The sequence below is a fragment of the Lytechinus variegatus genome, chromosome 9 (assembly GCF_018143015.1).
Source record: "Lytechinus variegatus isolate NC3 chromosome 9, Lvar_3.0, whole genome shotgun sequence".
Taxonomy (NCBI): Eukaryota; Metazoa; Echinodermata; class Echinoidea; order Temnopleuroida; family Toxopneustidae; genus Lytechinus; species Lytechinus variegatus.
Genome location: NC_054748.1, coordinates 31914251 through 31931850, shown reverse-complemented (window position 1 = coordinate 31931850; position 17600 = coordinate 31914251). Strand labels below are relative to the sequence as shown.

At 39.0% G+C, this 17600-nt stretch overlaps 4 protein-coding genes across 4 annotated transcripts; 2 read left to right on the top strand and 2 right to left on the bottom strand.

The window, feature by feature from the left end:
- The first annotated feature begins 693 nt into the window (after nucleotides 1-693).
- On the top strand, nucleotides 694-3590 carry LOC121421974. The gene is made up of 2 exons (XM_041616775.1): nucleotides 694-1240; nucleotides 1303-3590. Exons 1-2 carry the CDS (start codon nucleotides 694-696, stop codon nucleotides 3588-3590), a joined length of 2835 nt encoding a protein of 944 aa, XP_041472709.1.
- Nucleotides 3591-3743: 153 nt separating this feature from the next.
- On the top strand, nucleotides 3744-4763 carry LOC121421973. Its single transcript, XM_041616774.1, has one exon. It carries the CDS (start codon nucleotides 3744-3746, stop codon nucleotides 4761-4763), a length of 1020 nt encoding a protein of 339 aa, XP_041472708.1.
- A 7733-nt stretch (nucleotides 4764-12496) lies between these two features.
- LOC121421002 (cell wall protein DAN4-like) lies at nucleotides 12497-13171 on the bottom strand (the record flags this gene model as incomplete). Its single annotated transcript, XM_041615576.1, has 2 exons — nucleotides 12497-12948; nucleotides 13102-13171. Coding segments are annotated over 2 exons (522 nt in total), but the record flags the coding sequence as incomplete, so codon positions are not given.
- Nucleotides 13172-13673: 502 nt separating this feature from the next.
- Nucleotides 13674-16756, bottom strand: LOC121421972 (cell surface glycoprotein 1-like; the record flags this gene model as incomplete). Its single annotated transcript, XM_041616773.1, has 2 exons — nucleotides 13674-13754; nucleotides 16112-16756. Coding segments are annotated over 2 exons (726 nt in total), but the record flags the coding sequence as incomplete, so codon positions are not given.
- Nucleotides 16757-17600: the final 844 nt, after the last annotated feature.

The window sequence follows — 17600 nt, the reverse complement described above, 5'->3', positions numbered from 1 at the left end:
CAGCAAGTTTGAGCAAGCATATGGAGACCTACAAGAAGCCCATGAGAACTTTACTATGACTATTGATGATGATGCTGAGTTTGAGATAGAGGAACAGTGGATGGATGATTGCCAGAAAGAATTCCTGAAACTGCAGATAGAGGTTACAGATTACTGTTCTCAAACCAGCTCAGGAGTCAAGACGCCAACAGAACAAGTACTACCACAGTTAGAGATGCCGCCAATGCAGGGAGGGTCTCCTATACCTCCAGAATCGGCAATCTTGTATCCCCCTCCACTGCAGAACCCAGACACTTCTCCAGGTATGTCAGATGCTAGATGCAATTTTAAGGTGGAGAAGCCGAAGTTACCCAAGTTTGCTGGAGATGTTCGGGACTATGAGATATTCAAGTCAGACTTCGTTCACATGGTTGATTCGCGTTATGGAAAACGTGATGCAATGACAATCCTGAGAAGCTGTCTCGTTGGCCGTGCATACGACTTAATCCAAGGTATAGGTCAGGATTATGATGCTGCCTGGGATCTATTAGATTCCATGTATCAGGAGATGCTAGAATTGTTGCAGATACAATAATCAACGACCTGAGCAAATTCAAACCACTGAAAGAGAACGAAGACAACAAATTTTGTGAGTTTGTCAACCTTGTTAGAAGAAGCTATAACATCCTTAAGCTAGTAGGAAAGAAGGGTGACATGGACAACAGTCACATGTTAGCAACCATAGAGAGAAAAATGTGCGCTGTTGATAGGAAGAATTGGTTTAGATACCAAGAATCAGAGAAGCAAGCTGCAAGCTTTGAAACTTTGTTGACATGGCTGAACCTAGAAATGAAAGCTAGGATGAGAGCGTCAGCACCATTGAGATCACAGATGCAAAGTGAAGGAAAGTCAGCAAATGTTCATCATTTGTCATACAAAGAAAAGAGCAAACCAGACCATAGTGATAGATACCATGAAGAGCAGCCACGAGACAAAGCTCAGAGACAACATCGCTGCTGGCATTGCAAGACTGATGAACACTGGGTAGATCAGTGTAAGCGTACAATCTCTATGGCTGCCCCAGAAAGACTGAAGTTCTTCAAGGAGAATAGATGCTGCTTTAGCTGCCTAAAGAAAGCAGGGAAAAACCACTACATGGCAAACTGTAGGAGAAGGCAGAAATGTCCAGAGCAAGGGTGCACTTACTATCACCATCCTTTGTTGCACTTTGAAGCCAGTCAACAGATGGAAAATGAGAGCGGTAAAATGACATTAACGTTGCGACTACAGCTGGAGCATCGTTGCTGCCAATCTTATCCATAGACGTTGACAGTGATACTAGAGCAAACGTCCTGTTAGATAGCGGCTCACAAGTTAGTTTGATCAAAAATTCACTCGCCGAGAGACTCCAGTTGAAAGGCACCAAAACGAGCATCACAATCAAAAAGCTTGGCGACGTTGAAGAAGAGTTGGAAACTTTCAGATATAGAGTGCCGATTAGAGAAGCAAACACAACCAAGAAACACCAGATTATTGAAGTTGTCGGCGTCCCTTCAATAACAGAGGAAGAAGCTGTTAGTCTGAAAGACCTCGCAGATCAATTTAATATCCCTAACCTGAACAGAGATAGTGGGCCAGTGGAGATCTTGATTGGAATAGATCATCCAAAATACATAGTAGGTGGTAAACTAAAGAAGAGAGGTAACTTCATAGCAAGAAAGACTCCATTAGGATGGGTGATCTTTGGTGGCACAGAGAAGCGAACCACATGTGTCAATGTCCTTCATGTAGCAGTTCAGAGTCCAGACTTGTCAGAGTTTTGGCGAATGGAATCTCAAGGTGTAAGTTGTCAGTGCCAAGAGACTAAGTTAACCATTGATGAACAGAAAGAGGAAGAGATCATCAGAGCTTCTTCACAGAAGAAAGGAAAGCAGTGGGAAATTGGCTATCCATGGCAAAGGGATCCTAATGAACTCCCAGATAATAAGAGTCAAGCAGTGAAAATCCTTGAGTCAACTGAAAAAAGACTATATAGAAACCCAGAGCACGCGGAAGCGTACAACAAGCAAATCCATGAACTGGAAGAAATGGGGTTTGCTAAGAAACTCACAGCAGCAGACATCGAGAAGTATGAAGGACCAGTTCATTACATATCACATCATGCTGTTGTAAGACCAGAAAAAAAGAGCACCCCTATCGAAATTGTGTTTAATTCTTCTGCATCTTACCAAGGTCATCGGTTAAATGAATACTGGATGAAAGGTCCCGATCTCTTGAACAGTATGGTCGGAGTGCTCTTGAGATTCAGGGAAAATGAAGTGGCCTTGTGTGGGGATATCTCCAAGATGTACCATCGTGTGTCAATTCCTGAGAGAGATCAACATGTCCATAGGTTCTTATGGAGAGACATGGATGGAAACAGAGAACCTGATGTCTACATGATGAAGGTTGTCACTTTCGGTGACAAACCAGCCCCTGCAATCGCCCAGATTGCTCTGAAGCTTACAGCAGAACAAGGAGAGTGTACACATCCTCATGCTGCTTCTGTTTTGAAAAGGAATGTGTATATGGATGACATATGCGACTCTGTACAGACTGTAGATGAAGCCAGGAAACTAAGTGCAGAGATAGATGAAGTGTTAAATGACGGAGGCTTCAAAGTCAAAGGGTGGATTTCCAATGAATCTGATGTGGGAGACCTCACCCAAGGAAAGATGAAATTACTAGATGACATAGCTGAGGAGAAGGTCCTAGGAGTAGTTTGGGACAGAGAAAATGACACCTTCTCTTACAAAGTAAAGCTGAGAGACAGTGTACTGAATTCAAGATTAGATGGAGAGAGTCAAGAAAGATTAACCAAGAGGAAAATCCTAGGTCAAATCGCCCACATATATGACCCCCTAGGATTTGCTGCCCCAGTGATTGTAAGAGCCAAGATAGGGATGCAGAAATTGTGGCAAAGAGGCTACAACTGGGACGATCCTCTTACTGAAGAAGAAGATGCGGACTGGAGGCTTCTGTTCGAGGAAATGAAAGGATTGAATGAAGTATCTCTCGAAAGATGTCTAACACCTCCTGAAGCTCAAGGTAAATCAGTGTTGTGCATTTTCTCTGATGCATCAGAAAATGCTTATGGTGCATGTGTGTATCTAAGGTGGCAAACCGGAGATGGCAAGTTCGAGACTCGCTTTGTTGCATCCAAGTCAAAGGTAGCACCATTAAAGACATTGACAATACCCAGACTGGAGCTACAGGCCGCCGTGTTAGCTGCCAGACTGTACAAGTCGATCACTGAAGAGATGAGATTAGAAGTTGAGAAAGTAATGTTCTTCACGGACAGCATGATAACTCTACAGTGGATCAAGTCTTCGGCCAGGATATATAAGCCTTTTGTGTCAAGCAGAATAGGGGAGATTCAGACTCTCACTGACCCCTCAAGCTGGAAACATATACCTGGTGAAGATAACACAGCAGACAAAGTGTCAAGAGGAATCGCAGTAAACGACCTTATGAAAGAATGGAAGTGCGGTCCTAGATTCCTGCATCTCGACGAAACAGAGTGGCCAGTAGACAAGGTGAATATCGACCAGAGTCTTGAGAATCTAGAATGACGAAAGATTAATCAGACAGTGTTAGTTGTCAACAGCACATCAATTGCCCCCATCGAATCTGAACATTTCTCAAGTTGGCGAAAGTTAGTCAGAGTGACTGCCTACGTTCTCAGATTTGTACGGATTCTCAAGTCAAAGCTCAAGAAAGAATCCATGCCAGAAGCTGATGTGACATTAGCCCCAGCAGAGTTGGAGAAAGCTGAGCTATATTGGACAAAGGAAGCGCAAAAGGGTCTGAAAAGCAGATTTGAGAGAGGAGAGTTCAGAACCCTTACTCCTTTCATTGATAACGAAGGAGTAATCAGAGTAGGAGGAAGAGTTGAGAACTTAGTGACATCATATGAATCTACACATCCAGCTCTACTCCCAGGTTCCCATCACATAACTCTACTTTTCACACGTCACGTTCATGAGATTGGACACCCAGGTGTTGAGACGACAACCGCCAAGGCGAGACGCAAGTTTTGGATCTTACAAGGACATCGTTTGGCAAAAACCGTCAAGCATCGCTGTGTTAAATGCAGGTCAACAGAATGCAAGCGTGAGACCCAGAAGATGGCTGATTTACCTAGTAATCGTGTCGCACCTCACACTCCATCATTTCATTACACCTCCTGTGACTATTTTGGCCCCTTTCAAGTAAAGGTTGGTCGTATTAAGAGGGCCAAGCATTATGGTGTAATCTTTACAAGTGTAAATACGCGTGCCGTTCATCTGGAAATGGCAACTGACTGTTCAACAATGGAATTTCTCCAAGTCCTAAGGAGATTCTTATCAGTGAGGGGACGACCAGCTCAGATCCTTAGCGACAATGGAACGCAATTTGTGGGAGCTCAACGCGAACTTCGCGAGATGATATCGGGATGGAGTGAAGATGAGCTCAAAGATTTCTGTGCAGATAAGGGGATACAGTGGAAGTTCATCACCCCTAATGCACCCCACCAAAATGGGTGCGCTGAATCTCTTGTTAAAAGTGCCAAAATATCAATCAAGAAAGCAATTGGTGAGCAAGTGCTCACACCATTTGAGTTGTATACATGCTTTCTTGAAGTAGCTAACCTTATGAATGAGAGACCGATAGGACGGAAATGCAATGACCCAGATGATGGAAATTATTTGTGTCCAAAAGATATGTTGTTAGGTAGGTCTTCTAGAAATGTCCCACAGGCATGACAGGGTCCATTTAAGCAAACCAAGAATCCTCGCGATCGCGTAGAATTCGTTCAGCTAATAGTGGATTCTTTTTGGAAGCAGTGGTCTCAAAACGTCCTACCACTGTTAGTACCGTGTAGAAAGTGGAACACAGATCGAAGGAACGTTAGAGTTGGTGACGTTGTAATGACTGCAGAGAGCAATGCAATCCGTGGAAAGTGGACTATAGCAAGAATAATTCAGGTTTATCCGGGACCTGATGGTAAAGTTCGAAATGTGAAGCTAAAAACTGTTTCCGGAGATTATCGTAGACCCATTACAAAACTAGCGGTTATCTACCCAACAGAAGGTTATATTGACCAAATTAAGGACTTTGAGACTGAACTTTCATTTCAGCTCAACTCTTTGAAAATTATTGATATGTTATACATGTATTTATTCATTTCCATGTCATGTGATATATATTTGTTTGAGAAATTTCAAGGTTTCAAAAAGTCTCCTCATCCGGTGGGGCGGGAGGATGTTTCGATGATCGAAACTATTTATTTGTTGCAGATACCATAATATATGTTTATAGGTAAAAATCGGTTTCGGCCTAAAACTTCAGCTTCGAAACATGTCATAAAACATCGAGCAACAAGTTTCGACCGAGGGCCTGAAATTTCTCCGAAAAGTAGCAGATTCCGGCTAGGATGAAGCTTGTCCAAATAGTATTATGTAAACAAAGTTCGTAGTTCCTGCCAAAGAAGTAAGTGTGCTTAGATATTGTTTTAAAAGGTTTTCTGAACCAATTATCTAAAATGTAAAAATGAAAGTGAAGAAAACCTTTAGGTTCACGTGGTTAAATGTTCATTTGCATAAATTTTGCATATTGTGAGGTCGCTGTATAGATAACAGAACGCGACAAGACTTGTATGAAAAATGGTATAAAATTCATTGTGTTATACTTGTCAATGACAAGGAGAACGGAAAGAAATAATTGAGTTGAGGAGAAATTATTTTGATGATAATTATTCAAGAAATAACAGTTTCTTTGCATAGAAAGAGGGATAGGCCTATGTAAGCTACGTAGATTTGGGACATGAAACCAAAACTGAAGTTAGCACACTAAATTTGCATTGTTATATAAAGCAATGAGTAGCAATGTCCATGAAAGCTTATATATCTATGGAATATTATTGACAGAGATATTATACAAGCATTTCAGATTTATGAAATAACTGAGTGTATTATGAATCAAACTAGACCAAAGCAATTTAATGTGGTTAGTCAAAAGAATTTAAGCAAACTTTTAAAGAGTTGTTTTGAGTAGGATTTACAATTTGTCAAGTGAAATTTTTATACTTAAATTCAAGTTGAATTTATTGTATTTTCCTGGATATTTATTTTCCAGTACAAACATCAAAAGGATTACTGGTGTAGCTTTTTCTTGAATATTTGCTAGGAAAATAATGCAGATATTTCATGAAGATAATTATGATTACTACTGATAATTTTATGGTTCTTTTGCAAGTTAAGATAGAGCTGGCAAAAGTCAATAATCACACAAAGAGACATGGTTTGATGTTTCATTCAGGTTCATAATTTATTTTGATAAAGTACAATTCAAAGTGTGATTTAATTTAGACAAAATATGTCTAATTTCCAGTTCAATTGTTCTTTACAGATTGAATTTTTTTTTCTTCATAAACCATAAACCAATTAACACAAGACAGATACTCACTTCCATAATTCTGTAATGAATCAAAATAATCAATACTTAGTTAACTTTCTACCGCAGTAACTTTGTCATTAAGCATTAAGGTAATGTGTAAACCTATTGTGATATGCTACTTAGCCCTATATTGCTCATACTAATGACTGGCTATGTAGAGGTTATAGATGTGCGGATAGTAGTTCAAAATAAATTTATATACTTGAATAACTTAACTGATAATACATGTAGACGCTTGAATTAACGCGGCATAAGGTCAACCGGTGCCCCCAAATAGCATGAGAGATGCATCGCGGTAGATATAAACAAATAATGCTTAATATGACGGAAGGTGGATGTACTTGTATAGGGTTTAGCTACGTGGATACTAATTCGAAAGATGTACTTGCATGACTTACCTGATAATAGATCCTTGGGTTACCGCGGTAAAGGTCGACCGGTGCACCAAATACCGCAATAGATGGATCGCGGTAGATATCAAAAAGGTTATATGACGACGGGTTGATGTACTTGTACAGGTGATAGCTACTTGGATAGTAGTTCGAAAAATGTATCATGCCCGTTGATGTACACTGTAATGATGAGATGAAACGGAAGAATAATACCGTCACGTTTCGTTATCGAAATTATTACTTGAACTTCTTATAGTTAGGCAATATTCTCGTCCAAGGTATTTTATTGAGAGATGGATGGAGGATTTGTAGTGGGATCATCGATCGTGGTACGTGCATTCTTCCTGTTAACTCCAATACAAGGGTTGTATTCCTCAAGTACCACGCCATAAAGGGGGAAGGCACATGCTTAATAATAATAATACATTTTGTAGGGCGCTTTATACTGGTGTTTCAAAGCGCACAGGTTGGCAGATTATAATAATAAACAGTCAATCCATTAAAACAATAAAAAAAATAAAAAGAAAACAAGTTATGAGAAAGGGTAGTTTTAAGTGACGATATGAAAATTTACACGGATGGAGCATTTTGAATATGAGTTGGGAGTTTATTCCAGAGGGTGGGAGCAACTACAGAAAATGCACGATCACCATATCGGATCTTAGTGCGAGGGCCATGAATCAAATTATTGGAATATGATGAACGTAGGGATCTGGCAGAAGTGGAAGAACAAAGGTAAAATAAGGTCTTGGAGATATTTGGGTGACACATTATGGGTAATTTTGTATACAATGAGTAGGATTTTGAATGTTATGCGAGAGTGAACCAGAAGCCAATGAAGTGATCGGAGAATAGGGGTGATGTGTTCGTGTTTCTTGCTCAAGGTTACCATTCTTGCTGCGGTGTTGAAGATTCGCTGGAGGGGGGAGATGGAAGAAATTGGGAGGCCGGCAAAGAGGGAGTTGCAATAGTCTAGATGGGATGAGACGAAGGAGTCAGGCATCAATAAGTATACCCTCTCCCGTATTGAAGTCTGGTAGAGGCTACGTAGCTCTAAATTGCGATGAAAGATGTACCAGTTTTGATTTTGCTTCGTTGAGACGGAGTCTGTTCTTCGCTGACCAGACCTTGATGTCCTTGAGGCAGTCACTCAGTAGATTAACAGCATATATATTCTGGTCGGATGCCATGGATATGTAGATTTGCGTGTCATCTGCATACATGGCATAACTCACACCCCGAAGGTTAGTGATAATTTTTGCGAGAGGACCAGTGTACAGAAGAAGGCCCACAACAGACCCTTGGGGGACTCCACAGCTCAAAGCGAAAGGTGCTGAGCAAGTTCCATTGATAATCACCCGCTGAGTACGATCTTGCAGGTATGACTCAATCCAATTTAGAGCCGGTCCGGTAATGGAATAGTCATGTGCAAGACGCCAGAGCAACACTGAGTGATCTAACGTGTCAAATGCCGCATAATAGTCCAGTAGAAAGAGTGCAGCCTCGTTACCATTGTCGACGGTAAGCAGTAGATCGTTGAGTACTTTCAAGAGAGCCGTTTCTTTTGAATGAAGTTGCGATATGTTGACTGCTTCTCAGGAAGCAAATGATGACTGTCCACATAGCACATGAGCCATGTGAGCTGGGATGCGACGATTCTCTCCAAAACCTTGCTAACAAATGGCAGATTGACAATAGGGCGATAATAGCCAAAGTCATTCGGATCAAGTTTGGGCTTTTTCAACAGAGGAAGAACTAGTGATGATTTGAATGATTCAGGGACAACACCTGTTGTGAGTGATGAATTGATCATATTTATGAGAAGCGGTAGAAATTCGTCAATATAGTCTTTGAGCAACCAGGTTGGAAGAGGATCAAGACTTGATGAGATGGCAAAGTTGAACTTAAGTCACTGGAGTAAACTCACTCAGTTTGCAATTCAAAGAGCACACAGGATGTTGTTGATCACTAGGAACGTCTGGTGCAAAAGAGGACACAATATCACTGATACTCTTGCTAAAGAATTCACTGAATATGTTGGCGAGATCAGAAGCAGATGAGTGTTCAGGATAAATGGAGGACTGAGAGGGGGTGGAGAGTTTATGTACAATACTGAATAGCTGTTTGGTGCAAAAGAGGACACAATATCACTGATACTCTTGCAAAAGAATTCACTGAATATGTTGGCGAGATCAGAAGCAGATGAGTGTTCAGGATAAATGGAGGACTGAGAGTAGTGACCCACGGTACACCACTGTGGACATATCAATGACAATTTCTTGCATATCTTAATACATGATTGCAAAAAATGCCAACATATTTCAGTCATCCCCCACCCATCAACACGGATTTACGCCAGTGGGAATAACAGAACATGAATAGGTATCTCTGGCATCAGAAGGCAGAGTGAATACATGGTTAACATTTAAAAGAAATACAATCAATGATACACAAAAGAAGAACTTAAGGAATTTAATCACCTCCATTGTAGATGGAATGCCACTACTGTCTGTGATTAAAGAGGCAGAAGTGAAGTACAAACTGAACTGCCTGAACAATGAGTAAAATAGACAGTGAATAGAGGAATGAGTGCAAAACAGGAAACTGAAAATGGCAGTGTTGAGCAAGTTCAGATATGATACATAGAATACAACTTCTAAGTACTGAGCTAACTCACCAAAATATGAAATGAAAAAGGTCTAGCAAGATCCTTGAAATATACAGAGTACAGTGTTAACAACTAAATTCAATATAACCTCAAATTAATGCAAAAATCAACAAAATAAACAGAGCCCTAAATGAAAGAGGCTACCTCTATGGAGACGAACAGAAAAAAATGCTCTCTTAATTGGTGCCAAATTCAGCTCTGTGTATATCAGAGATAAGGTTCTACCTGACCTATGTATATGGTCACATGAGTAACTCGAACGGGATGTGGAACGTCAGACCCGGTTTCCAACCCGAGTAGCACTGGGTTTGTGAGAGCGCATCAAGCGCCCCCCCCCCCCGCTGAGATTCACAATACTAGACTCAAACATGGCATCACCTCACTGATATATTGTACTTAACATAATACTCACTGTTATATAGGTGTATAAGTGACCATAGCTGATAGGAAACCCTGTATCCAGTCTTACAGTAAACCACGCTAGAAAGCTGTATTGAACATATCCTAGTGACTGGTCAAGTCCGGGACCATAATCGATGTAAATACGCTCTAGACAGAAAATTAAAAAATAAAGCAAATAATTAGCAGATGAGCATGACGGACCAACTATCATTTCCAAGACGAAAATTTCATGTAGCTATGTTTTCCCCGAAGCGTATATGACAAAAGAAAGCGCGCAAAATCACATGCCTGTCGCTGAGGAAGGCATAGTTTGTGCTATCCACTAAAACCAAAAGATGATTATTTGTTTTATATTCTGTCATTTCCAAAGAGTTTCAGATGAAGCTATATATTTCCAAAACGAACCGTAGGAAAGAAAGAATGTGCATCCATAGGTCAATAGGCCCAACCGAGGAGGAAGTTATAGTTTGTCCTAACCACTAAAAACTAAGAGATTATTTGCTTTATATTCTACAATATTTTACCAATAGGAAAGCACCGTTGTGTTTGTTGGACAGATTTCGCTATATTTTTTTTAATAATTTTTTTTCCCGGGGTGTTAGCAAGCGTAAATGACATTCAAATGATATTTTTGTCGACGGGAAAGGAGAGGGTGGTTGGTTTGGTAAGCCAGTCAGTCTGCAAGTCCCCATTTTAATGGGCAAATGAGCAAGATTTATCTATATAATTCCTCTCATGGCTGAATTCATGTCCCTCCAAAATCTCGTGAATTGTGAGACTTTCATTCTCAAAGAATTAAGCCACTTTTTCCTTGAGTAATATTGAGTATTGTTGTACCATAGGAAGGAATAAATGTTACTCTTTTATATTAGTTATTTCTTTTGAATAAACTATATTGATAAATAAGTGATTTTGTGAGCTGATAAGATGCCTCAAACAGAATTTCCTTCTTCTTTCTTCACTTGCATTGTGCAAAATTTTGTGTTTTAGGCACAGACATTATTTATATCATCAGAAAACTCAAACTATATACTTTCTTACAATGTGGCTTCTTTGAGATTGGTCAGCAGCCAGCTTTTTCCATCAAGATGCAAGACGAGATTTATGAAATTTCTGAGTAACATAAAATTCAGAGTTCTGATTTGCTGAGTAATTTTTTTTCAAAACAACAGGCGCGGGTAATTTGAATAAATTAGCACATGGTAAGTGTGACCTTGCAGAGGCGCAGTGTGGGGAACATTGGAATATGCGAAGTTGTGTGGTCTCTATGACCAATCAGAGCGCAGTATTCTTGTTTTTGAGCTGCTAAATGTACTTGGCCTATAAAAAGCTGACTGTTGACCCATCTAAAATACCTCTTTTATAGAAATTGTATCATATTAAAGCTTATATTCTCAGCTGTATCATAACTTAAAAATCAATTGGTCTCAAAGACAAATTAAGTGGAAAAACAAAAACTTTTGTTGCATATTTTTTTCTTTCAAGTTTTAGATCGAAGGTTTCACCTATATTGCACAATCTTTTTTATAAAGATACCAAAATCATTACATTTGGTCAATATTTAGAGCAGCAATGGCGTAATAAAATGAGGAGTTTTCGTCCGCACCAAGCTCATTAACAATGCAAAAATCCTTTAGTCATGAATATCACTTGGATAAAAGAAATTACTTGTTCTGGGCTTGCCGACTGACTGCAGCACTCAATGAGAAAGGGAAAATGGCGTCAAAGGAACTTGGTATGGGAGATAATATAAAAGAGATTGTATGATGACCCAAGGGATGGTGTGAATGGGGTTCGAAGACGGGGTATTGGAGTGTTTGTACGTCTAAGCCCTGAATTTATTTTTCGCTTTATAACAAAGGTTTCTTTGTAAAGCGATATATAAGTCAAGTATAATTATTAGCATTATGAATGAATATAATCACCATTGCAAGAAAATCCATCGCCTTCGTATCCATCTTGGCATTCACATGTATAACTTCCTATGGTGTTCACACACCGGGCGTTTACATCACAGCCATCGATGCCCGATGTACATTCGTTGATATCTGAATTGTATTGTGATAATTTCATATATGATCTGAGTAATAGCCCATCATTAAACATAAACAAAATATTAATATGTTGTATTTTATGAGTATTATTCTATCGTCATCTATTATCATCATTAATGAAATGAATCATTATAATAATTATCAAAATCACTATAGTATCATTGTGATGTAATGACCGTTACTATCCATTAACATATAACATTGAATGATTGATACCACACAACAATTAAACATTTTACGCAACAAAAAATGAATTCATCATGGTAAAAATAATCAGCAATCAGCAATGCATGCCGGGGAGCGACCATAAGCACAGCTGCTTTAAGAAGAACGCCAGTATACGGCCTCACTGACCAGTGTCATCAATGGTAATTGTTTCATAGAAAAAAAGTGTATTTTTTCGCTGGCCCCGACATTAAGCTTCGCTCCGCCGCCGCCCCTATGACATGTATGAGGATGCATATACAAGTGGTAATTGAAGAAGAAGAAGTAGAAGTATTAGATGTAGTAGTAGTAATAGTAGTTGTAGGAGAAGTAGTAGAAGTAGTAGTAATAGTAGTAGTAATAGTAGTTGTTGTACTACTAGTAGTAGTAGTAGTAGTAGTCGTTGAAGTAGTAGCAGAAGCAGTGGTGGTGGTGGTAGTAGTAGTAGTAGTAGTGGTACTAGTACAAGTAGTAAAAGTAGTAGTAGCAGTAGTAATAGTAGTAGTAGTAGTAGCAGTAGTAGTAGTAGTAGTAGTAGTAGTAATAGTAGTAGTAGCAGTAGCTGCAGTGGTGGTGGAAGTAGTAGTAGTAATAGTAAAAGTAATAGTAACAGTAGTAGTAGTAATAGTAGTACTAGTAGTAATAGTTGAAGCATTAGTAGGAGTAATAATAGTAGTAATAGTAGTACTAGTAGTAGTAGTAGTAGTAGTAGTAGTAGTAGTAGTAGTAGTAGTAGTAGTAGCAGCAGTAGTAGGAGTAGTAGTAATCGTTGAAGTAGAAGCAGTAGCAGTGGTGGTGGTGGTAGTAATAGTAGTAGTAGTAATAACTAACAGTAGTAGTAGTAATAGTAGTACTATATAGTAGTAATAATAGTAGTAGCAGTAGTAGTTATAGTAGTAAATAGAAGTAGTAGTAGCAATAGCGGTAGTAGTAATGGTGGTAACAGTAGTAGTAGTAGTAGTAGTAGTAGTAGTAGTAGTAGTAGTAGTAGTAGAAGTAATAGTACTAGTAGTAGTAGTAGTAGTAGTAGTAGTAGTAGTAGTAGTAGTAGTAGTAGTAGTGTACTATAGTAGTAGTAGTAGGTGTGTTGCTAAACTTCGAGTCTCGAGTTTCGAGTCTTAAAGTGATTGGTTAACATTGGTTTGACTTTTTTTTAAATCTGAGCTAGAAGGTCACACTTTGTCACCTGTGTCTGTGATATGTTACAAAAATGAAGCCCAGAAAAATTGCGTTCGAAAATAATTATTTAGTGCTTCAAAAATTGAAATCTTAATTTCATCCCATACACTTATGTGTGCTATTAAGGCGTCAAGAAGACGCCTATGTACACAATCGGGGTTTGCCTTGTAGTTTTAGCTTTTCATTCTCAATGATGGTTATTTTCAGGCTTTGTACACATGTTTCATCTTGGTTTGATAATTTTTTAAATCGGCTGCTCACAAAGTTAAACAATACCTTTAAGTTGCCAAAATTCCATTGGATTAGTTATTTAAGACTTTATTGCTTTTCAGCCGCTTTTTTCTCACGGATTTGCGAAATATTTCTGTCACGCCCGTAAACACTTTCATTCTGATGCCGCTAAAATCATAAAAGAAAATGACATTGATATGTTGTAAGAAATTGATCGGAGCAAACGTGTTTACGCTCTTCTCAGCCATTCGTTGCGAGCTTTCAAGAAGAACATGATTAAACTTCTCGATTGAATAATTATGAAAGGTTACGCAATTAAAGGCTGGAGAATAGCCATGAGAAGTGTTTGCCTACCGCGATTAAAAAGAAATTGTGGCTAAAACATTATGAATCAAACGAATAAGGAAAAAACAAAGCTCTGTAATGACATAAACAAAAATCGTTTAATACACGTTTCCGCCAATAGTGGAATAAATAATTTTGATTGCTCTGTAAATGGGATGTCGAGGTGTATCTTCTACTATAAACAAAGTATCAGAAATCGGAATTATAATATTTTGTTAATAGTAGTAGATAGGCCTCGACATTCTATTTACAAATCTATCAAATTGATTGCTCCTACTATTGGTAATAAAGGACAGCGGTTTTAACTCGAAGTTTGTAAAAATTCGAGTCTCGCCTTTCTCATCCGAATTATAATATTTCGTTAATGTAGATAGACCTTCACATTCTATTTACAAATCAATCAAATTTAGTTTTTCCTACTAATGGTGGAAAAGTGTATTTAACGATTTTTGCTTATGTCATTATAGAGCCTTTTTTAAATTGAATTTATTCATAGTGTTTTTAGCTAAAATTTCTATATTAATCGCGGGAGGCTACATGAGTGTACTCTCCAGCCTCTAATTGCATATCTTTTTATAATCGTCCAATCGAGAAGTTAAATCATTTTCTACTGCATAGCTCGCTTCGATTATCTGAGAAACGATAAAGCATATTTTGCCCCAATGGAATCACAAGCTTGCAACATTTCAACTTCATTTCCTTTTATGTCCTTAGAAGATTTTAGCGGCACCAGAGTAAAAGTGTTTTACGTGCATGATTTCGCTAATATGTGGATAATAGCGGCTTAAAAGCAATTAAAAGCGACGGTCTTTAATGACCAATTCCAATGAAATTTTTGAACCTCAAGACTCGAAACTCGAAGTTTACCAACACACTATTAGTAGTAGTAGTAGTAGTAGTACAAGCAGCAGCAGTAGTAGTAGTAGTAGAAGTAAGAGAGGCCGTTCTCATGACGCTTTCTAAAACTAGTTTACTGGAAACCGATTCAGGAAACCACTTTGGAAGATCGCGTTGCCAGCGTTCTCACTTGATCACACGAAAGTGGTTTTCAAAATCACTTCACGTAAAGCGCTCTTGTTGCAATGGAGACGCTCTCAGAAGGGTGACACTTTGTCGCGCGAAATTTGAAACCGCAACATAGGCATTCTACACCTGTCGTGTGGAGTAGCGCGCTCAAAACGTGCGAGGATCGCTCCCCGAAGAACGGTTGTGTCCTCACTTACGCTAAAACCAGTTTAACAAGGCAAAGCGATCTTGAAAACTACATCGCGAGGTGGTTTTCCAAACTGGTTTGGAAGATCGCTTCCAAGACCGCTTTGACCGTTCTCACTACGCGTTAAACTAGTTTAAACTAAACTAGTTTCCAGTAAACTAGTTTTAGGAACGAAGTGAGAACAGCCTCGTAGTAGTAGTAGTAGTAGTAGTAATAGTAGCAGCAGCAGATAGATAAATGGTATGTTGATAAACGTCAAATGATTATTGATGGTAATGCCGGATTTGAATTAATTTACAAGGAAATAGTGGCACAAGAACATTGGAACATAAAGAGAGATAAATTGAAAGATAGCTAGCTAGCTAGATAGATAGATAGATAGATAGATAAAAAAACAGATCGATAGATAAACCAGTGAGATAGAAAGAGAGAAGGGAAACGAGAGAGAGATAAAGAAAGAGAAAAGGAGAAGCATTATCACACCTGTAGTAGAAACGATAACAGAAGTCGTAGTAGGCATTTTAGTTGTTGTAGGAATCGCTGTACTAACATCCTTCAAAGTGCTGCTTTCAGTTGTATCAGCCGATGTAGTGCCTTCAGTTGTTGTATCAGCTGGTGTAGTTTCTTCCGTTGTTGTGTCAGTTGATGTAGATCCTTCTGTTGTTGTATCAGGTGGTGTATTTTCTTCTGTTGTATCAGCTGGTGTAGTTTCTTCTGTAGTATCTGCTGAAGTAATATCTTCAGTTGTTGTTTCAGCTGGTGTAGTTTCATCTGTTCCTGTATGACTTGGTGTAGATCCTTCTGTTGTTGTATCAGCTGGTGAAGTTGCTTCTGTTGTTGTATCAGCTGGTGTAGTTTCTTCTGTTGTTGTATCAGCTGGTGAAGTTGCTTCTGTTGTTGTATCAGCTGGTGAAGTTGCTTCTGTTGTTGTATCAGCTGGTGTAGTTTCTTCTGTTGTTGTATCAACTGGTGTAGTTTCTTCCGTTGTTGTGTCAATTGAAGTAGATTCTTCGGTTGTTGTATCAGCTACAGTAGTTTCATCTGTTGCTGTATCAGCTGATGTAGTTTCTTCTGTTGTTGTATCAGCTGGTGTAGTTTTATCTGTTGCCGTGTCAGCTGGTGTAGTTTCCTCCTTTGTTGTCGTATCAGCTTGTGAAGTTTTTTCTGTTGTTGTATCAGCTGGTGTAGTTTCTTCTGTTGTATCTGCTGAAGTAGTATCTTCAGTTGTTGTTTCAGCTGGAGTAGTTTCATCTGTTGCTGTATGAGTTGGTGTACTTTGTTCTATTGTCGTATCAGCTGGTGTAGTCACTTCCGTTGTTGTGTAATATGGTGTACTTGCTTCTGTTGTTGTATCAGCCGGTGTAGTTTCTTCTGTTGCTGTATCAGCTGGTGTAGTTTTTTCTCTTGTTGTATCAGCTGGTGTAGTTTCTTCTGTTGCTGTATGAGCTGGTGTAGTTTGTTCTGTTGTATCAGCTGCTGTAGTTTCATCTGTTTCTGTATCAGCTGGTGTAGTTTCTTCAATAGTTGTAACAGTTGATGTAGTTTCTTCAGTTGTTGTATCAGCTGGTGTAGTTTCTTCTGTTGCTGTATCAGCTGGTGTAGTTTCTTCTGTTGCTGTATCAGCTGGTGTAGTTTCTTCAGTTGTTGTATCTGCTAGTGTAGTTTCTTCAGTTGTTGTATCAGCTGGTGTAGTTTCTTCTGTTGTTATATCAGCTTGTGTAGTTTCTTTAGTTGTTGCATCAGCTGGTTTAGTTCCTTCTGTTGTATCATCTGGTGTAGTTTCTTCTGTTGCTGTATCAGCTGGTGTAGTTTCTTCTGTTGTTGTATCAGCTGGTGTAGTTTCTTCTGTTGTTGTATCACCTGGTGTAGTTTCGTCAGTTGTTGTATATGTTGGTGTAGTTTCATCCGTTGTTATATCAGCCTGGGTAATTTCATCTGTTGCTGTATCAGCTGGTGTAGTTTCTTTTGTTGTTGTATCAGCTGGTGTAGTTTCTTCAGTTGTTGCATCAGTTGGTGTGTCAGCTGATGTAGTTTCTTCAGTTGTTGTATCAGCTGGTGTAGTTTCTTCAGTTGTTGTATCAGTTGCTGTAGTTTCTTCAGTTGTTGTATCTGCTGGTGTAGTTTCTTCAGTTGTTGTATCTCCTGGTGTAGTTCCCTCAGTTGTTGTATAAGCTGGTGTAGTTTCTTCAGTTGTTGTATCAGCTGGTGTAGTTTCTTCCGTTGTTGTATCCGCTGGTGTAGTTTCTTCTGTTGTATCTGCTGGTGTAGTTTCTTCAGTCGTTGTATCAGCTGGTGTAGTTCCCTCAGTTGTTGTATAAGCTTGTGTAGTTTCTTCAGTTGCTGTATGAGATGCTGTAGTTTCTTCAGTTGTTGTATCTGCTGGTGTAGTTTCTTCAGTTGTTGTATCTCCTGGTGTAGTTCCCTCAGTTGTTGTATAAGCTGGTGTAGTTTCTTCA